The following is a 13,468-nucleotide window of genomic DNA, read 5'->3' as shown; positions in this document are numbered from 1 at the left end:
CAAGATTTTGTGACTAACAATGGTCAGTGCCATCTGGGTGAATTGCTGAGCTATCTATGGGATCTGTCTTGCTTGCTTCTGCCATTTAATGGACAGTGTGCTGTGTTTGCCTACTCTTTGCAGGATAATTCACATTCACCACATGCTAAAGTTGAACGTCAGAGTCCAAGATAGATATTGTAAATTATTTTACTTTTCTGATTTTGTATAATTAGGTTTAATTTGTTTGCTCAAAACTATGGTACATTGTTGTTCTATTCTCTGAGTGAGTAACCAAGATTTCAAACTTTGTCTACTTAAACCAAAAAGTTACTTGTTCCTCTTTGGATGGTAACATCGCTCTACAATGTGGGAACCAACAAGAAAGAAAAATATCAACTTGACTCATCCTCACCAAGCTACTGCATCTGTCCATGATTGGTAGGAGTGACCACCCAGCAGTTCTCGTGAAGACTGAGTTCTGTTACCCTCCATCATGTTGTTTGGCACTATCGCCAAGAGAAATGGGATAGACTCAAGACTGGGCACCCGTGAAGTGCTGTGGGCCATCAGCAGCAGCAGAATTGTATTCATCCAGCACATCTTTAATGGTGGGAGAGCCCAGTAAATCCATGCAAAAAAACCATCTTGAAACCATCTTCAACCAGGAGTACCAAGCATAGGATCCATTTCAGCCTCCTCCTGAGGTTATTGCAGTGCAAGTGCCAGTCTTCAGCCAGTTTGATTCTTTCCACATAACATTTAGAAACTACCAAAGGTCTTGCATACTGCAAAGGCTGCATGCCTTGACAATATTCATGGAATCATAGAACCATAGAATCCCTACAGTGCAGAAAGAGGCCATTCAGGTCATCAAATGTGCACCAACTCTCCAAAACAGCATCGTACCCGGCCCTATGCCTGCACATTTAATTCACTTAATTTACATATCATTGGACACTAAAGGACAATTTAACATGGCCAACCTAACAAACTTGCACATCCTTGGAGTGTGGGAGGAAACCCACACAGACACAGGGAAAACATGCAAACTCCACACAGTCATCCAAGGCCAGAATTAAACCAGGGTCCCTGGCACTGTGAAGCAGCAGTGCTAACTGCTGTGCCACTGTGGCAGTAGTGCTCAAGGCTCTAGAACTAGCTGTGCCCTAGCCAAACCGTTCCACACCACAAAACTGACATTTACCGAGGTATGGGAAATAAAATATGGAAAATTGCCCAGGCATGTCCTGTCCACAAAATACAGGACAAATCCAACCAAACCAATTAATCCTTCATCGATAAGCTCTTGACTATCAGCAAAGTGATGGAAGGTGTTATCAGTTTGATTTGATTTATTATTGTCACATGAATTGGTTTACAGTGAAAAGCAACTCACACTTACATAGCAAAAACCTACTCACTGATGTTCAGTTTGGATTCCTTCAGGGCCATTCAGTTCTTCATCTCATTCAAGCTCTAGTCCAAATATGTAGAAATGAGCTGATTTCAAGATGTGTGGTGAGATTGACTGTCCCTGACATCAAGGCCACATTTGAGAGTGTGGCATCAAGAAGTTCTAACAAAGTGGAATTCAGTGGAAATCAGGTAAAGTTTTCCAATGGTTGGAGTCATACTGGACACAAAGGGAGATGATTGTGATTCTTGGAGATATATCATTTCAGCCCCAGGATATCACTGCAACAGCTTTTCAGGGTGTACCCTAAATCCAACCATCTTCTGCTGTTCCATCAATGACCTTCCCTCCATAATTAGGTCAAAGGTGGAGATGTTCTCTAATGATTGGATAAGTTAATAACATGATTCATAATTCCTCTGATCATGAAGCAGTCCGTGTCTATACATAACAAGACCTAGGCAAAATCCCACAAAAGTGCCAGGCAATGACCATCTTCAGCAAGACAGAATCTAACTATCTCCCCTAGACCCACTTAAACTACATGACCATTACTGAATCCCTCATTATTAACCTCTGGGAGTTACCACAGACCAGAAACTGACCTGGACGAGCCAAATATGGCTATTAGTCATATAAATACTGTGGCCAGAAAAGCAGATCAGAGGCTGGGAATTCTGTGGTGAGTAACTCACCTCTTGACTCTTCAGAACCTATCTATCATCTACAAGGTATAAGTCAGCTGTGTGATGGAATACTCTCCACTTGCCTAGTTGAGTGTCATTCCAACAACATTCAAGAAGCTCTACACATTCCAGGGCAAAGAAGTCCATTTGATTGGCATCTCAACCACCATCTTCAACATTCACTCCCTTCATCACCAATTCACGGTGGCAGCAATGTTCACCATCTACAAGATTCAATGCAGCAGCTCCTTTAGCAGCATCTTCAAAACTTACGACCTCCACCAACTAATCAGACAGAACACCACCTGCAATTTCCTCCCTAAGCCACACACAATCTTGGCTTGGAATTACATCACCGTTTCTTCACTGTTGCTGTGTGAAAGTTGTGGAACCCCCTCCCTAACAGCACTGTGAATCCATACAGACTGCAATGATTCAAAAGGTGGCTCACCTCCATTTTCCCAAGGAAATTAGGGATGGGCAACAAATGCTGGTCTTGCCTCTGGCACCCACACCCTGTGAAAGGCTAACAGAAACGCTGGTTATTTTCCCTAAATGTTTAATCAAATTAGTTAAACACAACATCCTTTTCCAGAAGCTTTCTCTCTTTAAGTGGTCATGTAAGGCACTTCTAAGGATACAAGGAGTACTTTACCCATTACTGGAGTTGAGCTAATGAGCTTCCAGTTACCCCGGGGCTTTGTTTTAAAATTAGGAGTCAACCTTTTAAGACAGACATGAGGAGAATGTTTTTCTCTTCGATGGCTGTGCTACGTTGAACTCTTTGCCTTGGGAGGTAATTGTTGAATATTTTTAAAGTGGAGGGAGATAGATTCTTGTTAGGTAAAAGAATCAAAGATTATTGGAGATAGATGGAAATGTGGAACTTGAAACACAAATAGAACAACCATATGTTATTGAACAGAGGAGCTTGAAGGGATGAATGGCCCATTTACGCTCCTATTTGTACGTTTGTACCTTCTGTATTATCACACTTCTATAAATACTAAGATAATATCGGCATCCTTCCAACATTTCGGAACATTGCCATTCTTTGTGAACTGTTAAAGATATGAGCAATCAGCATCTGCCCTATTTCTTTAAGGAGCCTTGGGTAGCTATCATTGGAATTGACACCATTTTAAGGTTCCTTATTCCATCTAAGATGATAACCCCATGTGTTTTAATATTAACAACTGACTGTTAGTAGCAACGCTTAATACTCCCAATAGAACATCATCTTCAAGATAAAGATCTCAACAAATGCTTATAGTCATGAACCTGAGAGCCCGTTTTCATCTGTGTTTGAGCATCTTTCAAAGGCCCAGTCATCTTTTGATCGTCCTTTGACTCTTAACCCTACTGAGAAACTATTTCTGATCACTGCCACTGTTTCCATTCAACGTGTCCAGTTTCCAGCATACATTGCCCACTATTGCTGCTGCTGTGGCCATGTAAATGTAATTATTGTACTCGGAAATTATTTGTTTATTTATTAGTGTCACAAGTAAGCTTACATTAACACTGCAATGCAGCTGCTGTGCAAATCCCCTAGTTGCCACACTGCGGCTGGTGCCTGCTCAGGTATACTGACCGAGAATTTAGCATGGCTAGTGCACCTAACCAGCATGTCTTTCGGACTGTGGGGGGAGACTGGAGCATCCAGAGGAAACCCACAGGGAGAATGTGCTGACTCCACAAAGACAATGACCCAAACCAGGAATCAAATATGAGCCGTTAGTGCTTTGAGGCAGCAGTGCTAACCACTGTGCCACCGGGCACCCAACTAATTAATCATGCATAAAGCACATTAAAAATGCAAGCAGATGGACCAATAGGTACTGTTCTCTATTATTTTTATATGTACGTATGTCATAAATCATATTTCCAAGCCCTTAATTTCACCCCTGTCGTGTCAGTGAATTTTTTAAAGTGTCTGTTATGAGCGATAGCCAATTAAGTCAGAGAATTACAGAAAATTACAGTGCAGAATAGGCCCTTCGGCCCATCGAGTTTGCACCGACATAGGAAATATCCTGACCTGCCCATCTAATCTCACTTGCTGGGACTTGACTCATAGTCTTGAATGTTATGGTGCCCCAAGTACTCATCCTGCTATTTTTTAAAGGATGTGAGGCATCCTGCCTCCACCACCCTCTGAGTAAAAATGTTTTTCCTTAAATCACCCCTAAACCTCCCACCTCTCACTTTTAACTTGTGTCTCCTTGTAACTGACCCTTCATCTAAAGGGAACAGCTGCTCCCTATCCATCCTGTCCCTGCCCCTCATAATCTTGAACACCTCAAGTAAGTTCCTACATACAGTAACAAGATAAATGACCAGAGAATTATCTCAATCTGAATTTAATGTACAAGTTACATTTTCAATTTTTCTGTTATTGCATTAAAAATTAAACATGATTTCAATGTTTAATTCATTTTAAGATCTTGTGAATAATAGAAATATTCTGTGTCTGGGAAAAAAATTCTCTTTTCAAACAATACTCCAGAGCTTCATGCATAAAGTTGTGCTCTAAAGTTTTGTCTTTCATTTTTCATTGGAAAACTTCATATCAATGTCCCTTATTAGCCACAGTATGGATAATTTTATCAATTTGCATCTCTGCTGTGCAAAGCTTCGTCACAGTGGACGCCAGGCATTAGGACGTAATGTGAAGCAATGCAGACTTAGTGGCCCATACTCAGTTCGTGGCTTGTGTTGAAATTGTTCAGCTTGGCCAGAGGAATTATTGGATGCCAAGACACCAGGGAGCAATCAACTCAGAATCACACCCATGTCTGCAGTGACACCTGCTGGAAAGTGCATGTGCAGACATTAATTGAGGATTGGACCAGGTTAACTGTAAGACCTGCCGCACAAATGGGGAATGGACAAGAAAATGGACAAATTGGCGGAACAAAATTCAGTGCTTTGATGAGAGGAGCAGGGATGGGGACATTGGACAGAAAAACGTTGTATTCTTGACATGAAAGTCCATTGCCATCAGTTGGATTCTGCGATGAATAAATAACACGCAATGCACAAACATGTTTTTTGTCACAAATGAATTTAGCCATAATACAGAAGACATAGTTTGTGATACCTTCAATGCAACCACATCTAAGTCATCCACAATCCATTGGTACAGAGCATGCTTACCAGTAGAATTCCCCCTGCAGCTAAGATGGGGAAAAATAAATGATGATCAAGTGTCTCAACATTGGAACAGAGGCGGAATTTACAAAGATTCTGACAGACTTCTCTATGGCTCATGAACCAGTCACCTTCTGGTACTTATGTAAGTCTTGTCAACTTTTATTTATCTGAAGTGATTCTCACTCAATTTGTTTTAATGATGTAATCAATTTTAATTCCTCTCACATGCTCCAAAAATTAATCACAGCTCCATATGGGCCTTCTTTAGAAATGACTATTAAAATTCACCTATTTCCATGGTTACTATCATCCAGCAATCAAACTGCACCTGGGTCTCCTCTAGCTGGAACTGTGCCAAATTAATGCTATAATGTCACCCAACACCCTGGCCATCAGTATCCTTACTGTTAGTCAACTTGAAAGTTTTCACCAGCTAACTACCTGCATAGTTCATCAAGGGCTGTTAGCATTCAAAAATTCAACAGTTTATTCACAGCTGTGATAAGAACACAGAATTCCTTGGAATATTTACAACTTGAAGAATGGTTTATTCTCCATGGTTTACGTATTCTATTTTAGATGGATCACAAGGTAGATACAGATAAAAGAAATCCCTTCAACTTTAAACAACCATTTGCACTGCATTTTTCAATTATTTTGGGGTTTTTTTGCCTCAGAATGTCCATTCTACACAAGCTTTAAACTTTGTGTGGAGAATTCCCTGACATCAGTTTACTTTCTGGAAGTTTAAACCTGTGGCCTTTTGTGTAATTGTCACAATGTAATTTGAAATAGTGTTTGATCTATCTTTTGTGGATCATTTACATTTCTGTATCTCTGTGATACCTCCTTGCCACTGTTTTCCAGGTTGTAGACCTGCACCTTGAGGACCAGAACCTGGCACTAATCTCAACATCTCATCTCAGAGCCAGTTCTAACTTGAATGTTATTATTTTGTCTTTTTGTTTGCTACTTGGCAATGTTTGGGCACATGAATGTTGACTATTAATATGCTGACAACACTTCCTTCTTCATCCTTAACTATTTTAACAAGATTCAGATTATGTATCCTATTTCTCTTCCTATGTGCATTTTTCAGTATGAAATTGTATCTGGCACTGATTTGCATACCAGCACATCAAATGTGTTCAGCCTGTCACCTAGGCTGTGAAACAACCTTTAGATTACAATGCAGTAGAACACTGGAACTCATCCAAACATGACAGCCCTCTGCAAAATGTGCTCAGATTTTAGCCTGACAGGTCTGATGACAAACCACACACAAAATGCATTGTAACGTACTTCTCCTCTGCCACCACTGATGTTAGATCACCCACTGATTTTAGACTTCCATCCAGGTCAGACCAGCAAGGTACTATATCAGATCAAACCCTAGCAAACCACTCCACTCACAGGAGATCAGATCACTCCTCCCTGTATCAGAGCAACTGTTGATGTCAAACACACGCCTGCAGTTGGGACTATACAGAAATGGATAGAAAGCCATTGTGGGTGGTATCACACCAGCCACCCAGTTTTAGCTTGATTGTTATTTATTCTAATGCTATCCATATTGGGTTGGCCATATAACACATTTCTGTTGCTATACTGCCCAAGATGAATTTCAAGTCCTTCATCATAAAAATCATAGAAACCCTACAGTGCAGCAGGAGACCATTAGGCCCATCCAGGCTGCACCGACAACAATCTCGCCCAGGCCCTATCCCCATAATCCCACCTATTTACCCTACTATTCCCTCTAACCTATACATCCCGGAACGCTAAGGGGCAATTTAGTATGGCCAATGCACCTAACATGCATACCTTTGGACTGTGGGAGGAAACTGGAGCATCTGGAAGAAACCCACATAGACACAGGGAGAATGCGCAAACTCCACATAGACAGTGACCCAAGCCGGGAATCAAACCCAGTTCCCTTGAGCTGTAAGGCAGCAGTGCTAACCACTGTGCCACCAATTGTGTCACCATGCTGCCCATAATGTTGGACAAGTATTTCCTGATGTCAGATGTCCCAATATCAGATCAAATGTTTTGGTAGATTAGTGTCAGAAGTAGCAAAGTGATAATGTTACTGGATTAATAATCCAGAGGCCTGGACAAATGAGCTACAGGCACAAAGTCAAATCCCATTATGGAAGCTGGAGGGATTTAAGTTCAATTTATTAATAAATCTGGAATAAAATGTTAGACTCATTAAAAATGATCGTGGATCTACCAGATGGTAGCAAAAAATCTGATTCACTAAGTTCCTTCAAGGAAGGATATCTGCTAGCCTTAGCCAGTCTGGCCTAGGTGCGGCTCCAGACTGACTCTGAACTGCCCTCAGAAATGTCCTAGCAGGCCATTCAGTTGTTGGCAGCTCCCCACAATCTGTTCCAGGGCAATTATGTGTGGGCAATAAACTGCCAGTGATGCTCACTTCCTAAGATCTAATTTTGAAAAATAATCATAAATTTAACAATGATTCTCAAATATAAAAAAATTAAGTAGGAGCTGTCTTTGTGTGCTTGGACATTAGCCATTAACATCAGGCCCTGACTCCACCCCTGACAGGAGGGTTCGTCATAGTACTCTGAAACTAGGCTCAAACATCTGCCACCACTTCCGTTATGAAAGTGAAATTGGGCTCTGATGTCAGACTCAGACACTGAACTGTGACAATGGGTTCTAATATTAGCACTGGCATCTGGCTTAGATCAGGTTCAAACATCAGATCCAAGGATCAGAACTTGACAATGGGCCCAGACATTGCAAGCTCTGACATTAAACCCAGACTGTGAATTCTAATAGTGAAACCTTGAGATTTGACTCTTTACCAAGCCCTAATATCAGCCTGCAAAATTAACCTGGACATTGCACAGTACAGATTCAGAAAACAGACTCTGATATCAGGCAAATATATCAGGAAGACATTGGGGCTCTGAAATTGAACTTTGACATCAAGACTCTGAAATCGAGTTCTGACATCACAGGCCCCAATGTTACAGGCTGTGACATCACAAGCTCTAACATCACAGGTTTTGACATCACAAGCTCTGACATCATGGGTTCTGATGTCACTGGCTCTGACATCACAAGTTCTAGCATCACAAGTCTGACAACACAGTTCTGACATCATGGGTTTTGATGTCACTGGTTCTGACATCACAAGTTCTGATTTCACGGGCACCAATGTCACGGATCTGACATTGCGGACTCTGACATCATGGGATCTGACATCGCGGGATTTGACATCATTAGCTCTGACTAGATAGGATCTGACATCATAGACTCTGACATCATGGGCTCTGACATCACTAGCGCTGACATCACAGATTCTGACATGACATGCTCTGACATCACAGGCTCAGACATAGTTTCACATTGAAAACTTTGCTAAGAACTGTTATGCTTGGTAATAGTGTCAAATTATGGGCAGTGGAAGCAATTTGACAGCTAGGGACACATCTAACCTCTGTGTTGTGCTAAAACAGCCTCAGAAATAGACAGTTTCAACTTGTACACAAATTAACAGTAGGTACGAGTAGGCAAATTCTTTCACGGACATTAAAAACAACTGACAAGCCCTTTAACGAGAATCTCTTTTCCACTGGCTACTTTTGTTATTTATATCCCAGTATTTTACACATGGGAAGAAATTAAACTTAGACAATAAAAATGCAGTTGCAGCCCTGTAAGGAAATCTGACAGATTCCACACTAGTTAGTGCATTCCTAACATCCCCTGAAAGGTGACAGTTCTGCCTTTAGGCTGGAAAATGGCAAATGACATCAGGGAATGGTAAAGCCGAATAGAGTTGAGTAAATGTCTGAAAGTGATGGATAGCAAACAAGTCTTATAAGCTGCTTAGCCTATTCCACTGACAGGAACATCAAATAAAGAACTAATTATGCTTTGGGGTTGTCGCGATGTGCATAGTCTCACTATGTTATTTTACTCCACAGCTACCTTCTCTTTGTTTAAACTTTATCTTTTAGAACATAGTTTTTTTTAGTTACCTTATTCAAATTAACCTATAGTTAGGAAACAATACCCAGTCATCTGGACACAAATGAATGGGTTATGTAGGTGGGGGCAGAATTTTGGACAGAAAGTTTTCCACATGCTGTGCAGTTTTAACTCCACTTCGTGCATTTTATGTCCCAGAAATCAGTTTAATTGACAGGCTTGTAGGGATGAGAAGGACTCCAGAGCAGGTGACAGGACCAGGTTGGTCCAAACACCAAATCTGGGACTGGGAACCTGATCCCAGAGCACATCCTTCTAATTCCATAGAAGGAGGAGATTAAATTCCCAACCTGGGAGACGGGAAACCAATCCCAGGGAGGGGAAGGCCATGGGGGTGGAGAGCCAACCCCTGACCCAGGAGTCTTCGTAGGAGGAAAAGACCTGATAAGTGCGGTGTTTGGGTCATGGGGTTTCTCCTGGCCCACAACCAGTGCCATCCATAGGAATGCAGGTCACCCTTGTTCTACCTCCATTAGACTGAAGTGAGTTGTTTGGAGGTGGATTGAATTCAGGTGCGATTTCTTTTTAAAAATTACCCTCAACTCAATCCAGACACAGTCATAATTTTCTGGAGCTAAAATTTAGCCCAGAAAATTATGAAGTTGCAAAGAACATCTTGAGAAAAATTCAAAGAAACCAGTATTTTACTGACACAAACTCTAAGGTCATTTTCACCAGTGGTGCCTGGTTTACTGAATCCCAAAGTCAGTAGTGTTTTGGAGGAATAGGTTGTTGGAATTGCTTGGCACATTAGACATTCTCTGCGTGGACCATATCTAGCTTGGGGTGGAAAAATTATTTTTCTGTCAGCTATCAGGAGCAAAAAGAATTCCGGTTCCTCATAAGCAGAAGTATTGGAAGCTTTATTGTGCTATCAACTAACTGTAACTAACTGAGAAAGCCTGGTTGAGTTCCAAAATGGATGATCATCATTAGAATCATAGCATCATTGAAGCTTACAGCATGGAAAAGGCCCTTCGGCCCAACTTGTCCGTACCGCCTTTTTTTAACCACTAAGCTATTCCCAATGCCAGTGTTTGGCCCATTTCCCTCTATACCCATCTTACCCATGTAACTGTCTAAATGCTTTTTAAAAGGCAAAATTGTACCCACATGTACTACTACCTCTGGCAACTTGTTCTATGCACTCACCACCCTCTGTGTGAAAAAATTGCTCCCTGGACCCTTTTGTATTTTTCCCCTCTCACCTTAAACCTATGCCCTCTAGTTTTAGACACCCCTACCTCAACACCAACCCCTCAAAAGGAAACCTTTCTGTCTTGTCCTTCACTGTCTTAATCTGTCACTTTCATGAAAACTATATACACAAAAGAAAGCAAATGTTTTACTCATGCTATTGATTTCTGAATATTAGTCGTTAAATAACATGCTGGTTTAAATTAGCATTACCAAAAGAGTTTGAAATCATAAATTTGAACAACTTTTCCCAGATGTCTTACCTTTTTGAGATGCTATATATTTTTCCTTTTGAGCGTGTGGAGTTGAGTCAAATCTGTTACTGTTCAATATACCAAGATGCTTCTCTAAAAATGTTTCTTTGGCGAGTAAATCTTCAGGGTCTTCACAGCATTGAAATTTTTCTTTAATTTCTAAAAAACACCAATAGTTGCTTCATAAAATAGGCAGTTAAAAAGCTTCGCAATATTAAAAAAAACTAAATTGTCATTGTTAAGTACTTAGCTGAGGTTTTATTAATCCAATAGTACTTCATAGGGGTTATTTCCACAATGACATCTTTTGCATTTATATGGCACCTTTAATCTAGAAAATTATTTCAAGGAGCTTCACAGGAAAGGGATAAAGAAACAGGTTTGAATTGATTTTGAATAGCAAAGAAAGAGGTAACAAGATAGAAGGGTTTAGGGAGAGAGTTCCAGAGAGTGAGACTGAAATGGTTGAAAGCTCAGATGGGAAGAAAGATACACAAAGACCAGTGGAAATGAAGGAACGGAATAGGATGCAATGTTGATGGACATTGCACAAGTCGATGTAGCAAGGGCCATGGAGAAGTATTGTAGGCGAAGGCAATGATTTTATATTTTATGTAATTGGGGCACAGGGTGTTAGTGTGAGTCAGTGACAATGGGATATTGAGCCTGTGGGCTTAATTGTGGCTAGCGGAATTTTGAATGATTAGAGACAGGAAGGAAACAGAGTAAGGAAGACTAGAATGGACAGATTTACAGCCATAGCAAACGTGAAGTAGCAGCAAAGATGGGGAATGTTGTGAAAGTAAGAGCACTGTGAGTTGCAGTTCTAACGATGAAATGCTAAGTATCACTCAACCAAAAGTTCCAATTGATCTTGGAGTTCTCCCAATAGCTAAATGGGTAAAAACATCACTGCGTGTTAACAAGTTAGAAATAACAGGATGCTGCCATATCCACTTCTTGTTCAGTGGTGAAGTAACTGATCACAGTAGAGAACAGAAATATTCAAAAAAGAAATTCAATCTTCCAGTTGATAGCTAAAGGAATCTCACAACAAAATATAACAACATTTCCTGTTTTAAAACTCCTATTATAACAAATGGTTGAAGTAAACCACCATTGCAGAGACCCTGGGGGCGATTTTACCTTCTCACCCCGCTAGCCGATTTCTCACTTCTCATGCTCTTACCGGCAGTGGCTATCCGGCGATATCAGCCTTGCGCCTGAAAAGGACGCAATTATTAAACGCTATGGTAAAAAACACTTAAATTTTACAAGTGAGCGCAGGACACAATCACCTGGGCTCATTTGCCTCTGTGGCCTCATCAGTGAAGATCTTCTCCGGCGAGGATCATGTGTGGACACCCTCAATGGGGACCAGATGCGATGACCTTACCAGGAGGACCAGAGGCCATTTATGCCCCCAGGGAGGTCAAGACAGAAGGGGATGCCCCTTGGGTACTGCCAGCTTGGCACTGCCAGCCTGGCACCTAGTTACTGCCAGACTAGAACCCTGGTACTGTCCACCGGGCACCCTCATACTGCTAGTTGGACACCCTGGTAGTGCACACTGGTCACTGGGAGCTGCCAAGGAGATGGCATCAGACAGGGTGGAGCCAGACAGGGTAGGCTGATCAGAGGGTGGGCCTCTGTTCACTCTGCAACAGCGATCTGCTGGTCCATGAAGTGTGGGCAGGTTTTGGCCTTGATCAGTCCCTATACGGGTGGTGGATCAGACAGCTCGTGCTGGGGGTGGGGACAATTGGTCCAGCCAGGGGGCGAGAGATTGGGTCCAGGCTGGCAACAGGAAATTGGCTGTGGGAGTGGGGAGGAATTATCCAGAAGGCTGGGAGAGGCAGTGACTGTCAGATCTCTGTGTTCTGCGAACAGAGATCCGAGCATGTGCAATTGCGCACTCAGCTGCTATCAGTGGGTCCTGCCTACTCCCCCTGCTGGCAGAAACAAATTAGGCCTAATTTTTTTTTGACAGAGTCAAATAAGAGTCAATTTTTAAGTCAGCCAAAAAAGTATGCAAATTACTCCCATGTGTACACTTATTTGGCAGTTAGAATGTTTTTGGTAAGATCGCATTCCCTATTTTTGTAGCAAATTATACTTTAAACTATAGAAGTCCACATCTGAAGAACAGTGAGATGTGAAAGGCATGTGCTGCCCATTGAACTTTATCCTGGTATTAAATCAACAGCTTCAGGAATGGAGAAGCGGGAATGGAGACGTGAGATACTTTTAAACCCAATTATAAAACTACCTTTGAATTGTCCTTGAAAATTATGTCAGAGTAGCAGGAAGATCATTTTGGTTTGGACCCAATGAAAAGACCCAGTAACATAGAGGAACAAACACCAACAGAATGTTGACATTAATTCACAAATTCTCATAAACAAAGAAATATTAGATGAGAACAAATTCTCTGCTGATGTTTGCTGGGATGTGGATCAAAAATTTGAAGTTACATGAGATGTAGAAGTCAGGTGTAAGTCAATCAGGCCTAGCCTCAAGTACTAAGACAAAACAATTTTCACACACAATACTTTAAAACATTTATTTTCCTCGTAATTGCCTGTCATGATAATTTTTTTTCCAATAATATATCAATTTATTGCATTGTTCTTCATATGAGCAAGTACAGAAAATAAACTTATTTTTTAATCTTTCTTTTTCACTGCAGGCTATTTGACAGTGGAATGCCTCACAGGAATTTGATGCTGTCCTCATCAGATATCCATAAA

The 13,468-nt window shown here is 41.2% G+C and overlaps 1 protein-coding gene across 4 annotated transcripts in view; it reads right to left on the bottom strand.

Annotated features, from left to right (window-relative positions):
• LOC145342656 (uncharacterized protein C8orf48-like) overlaps nt 1–13,468 on the bottom strand; it is a 57,196-nt gene that overhangs the window by 30,894 nt on the left and 12,834 nt on the right. For all 4 annotated transcript variants that reach the window (XM_080188202.1, XM_080188203.1, XM_080188204.1 and 1 more), the window contains exon 3: nt 10,728–10,877. In XM_080188202.1, coding sequence (XP_080044328.1) covers nt 10,728–10,877 — 150 coding nt within the window. The remainder of the gene's footprint in view (nt 1–10,727; nt 10,878–13,468) is intronic.

This window comes from Carcharhinus amblyrhynchos, chromosome 4, assembly GCF_965287045.1.
Source record: "Carcharhinus amblyrhynchos chromosome 4, sCarAmb.v2.hapA, whole genome shotgun sequence".
NCBI classification, from domain to species: domain Eukaryota; kingdom Metazoa; phylum Chordata; class Chondrichthyes; order Carcharhiniformes; family Carcharhinidae; genus Carcharhinus; species Carcharhinus amblyrhynchos.
Note: the sequence above shows the minus strand (reverse complement) of the source record. Positions and strands in the feature narration are given on the sequence as shown.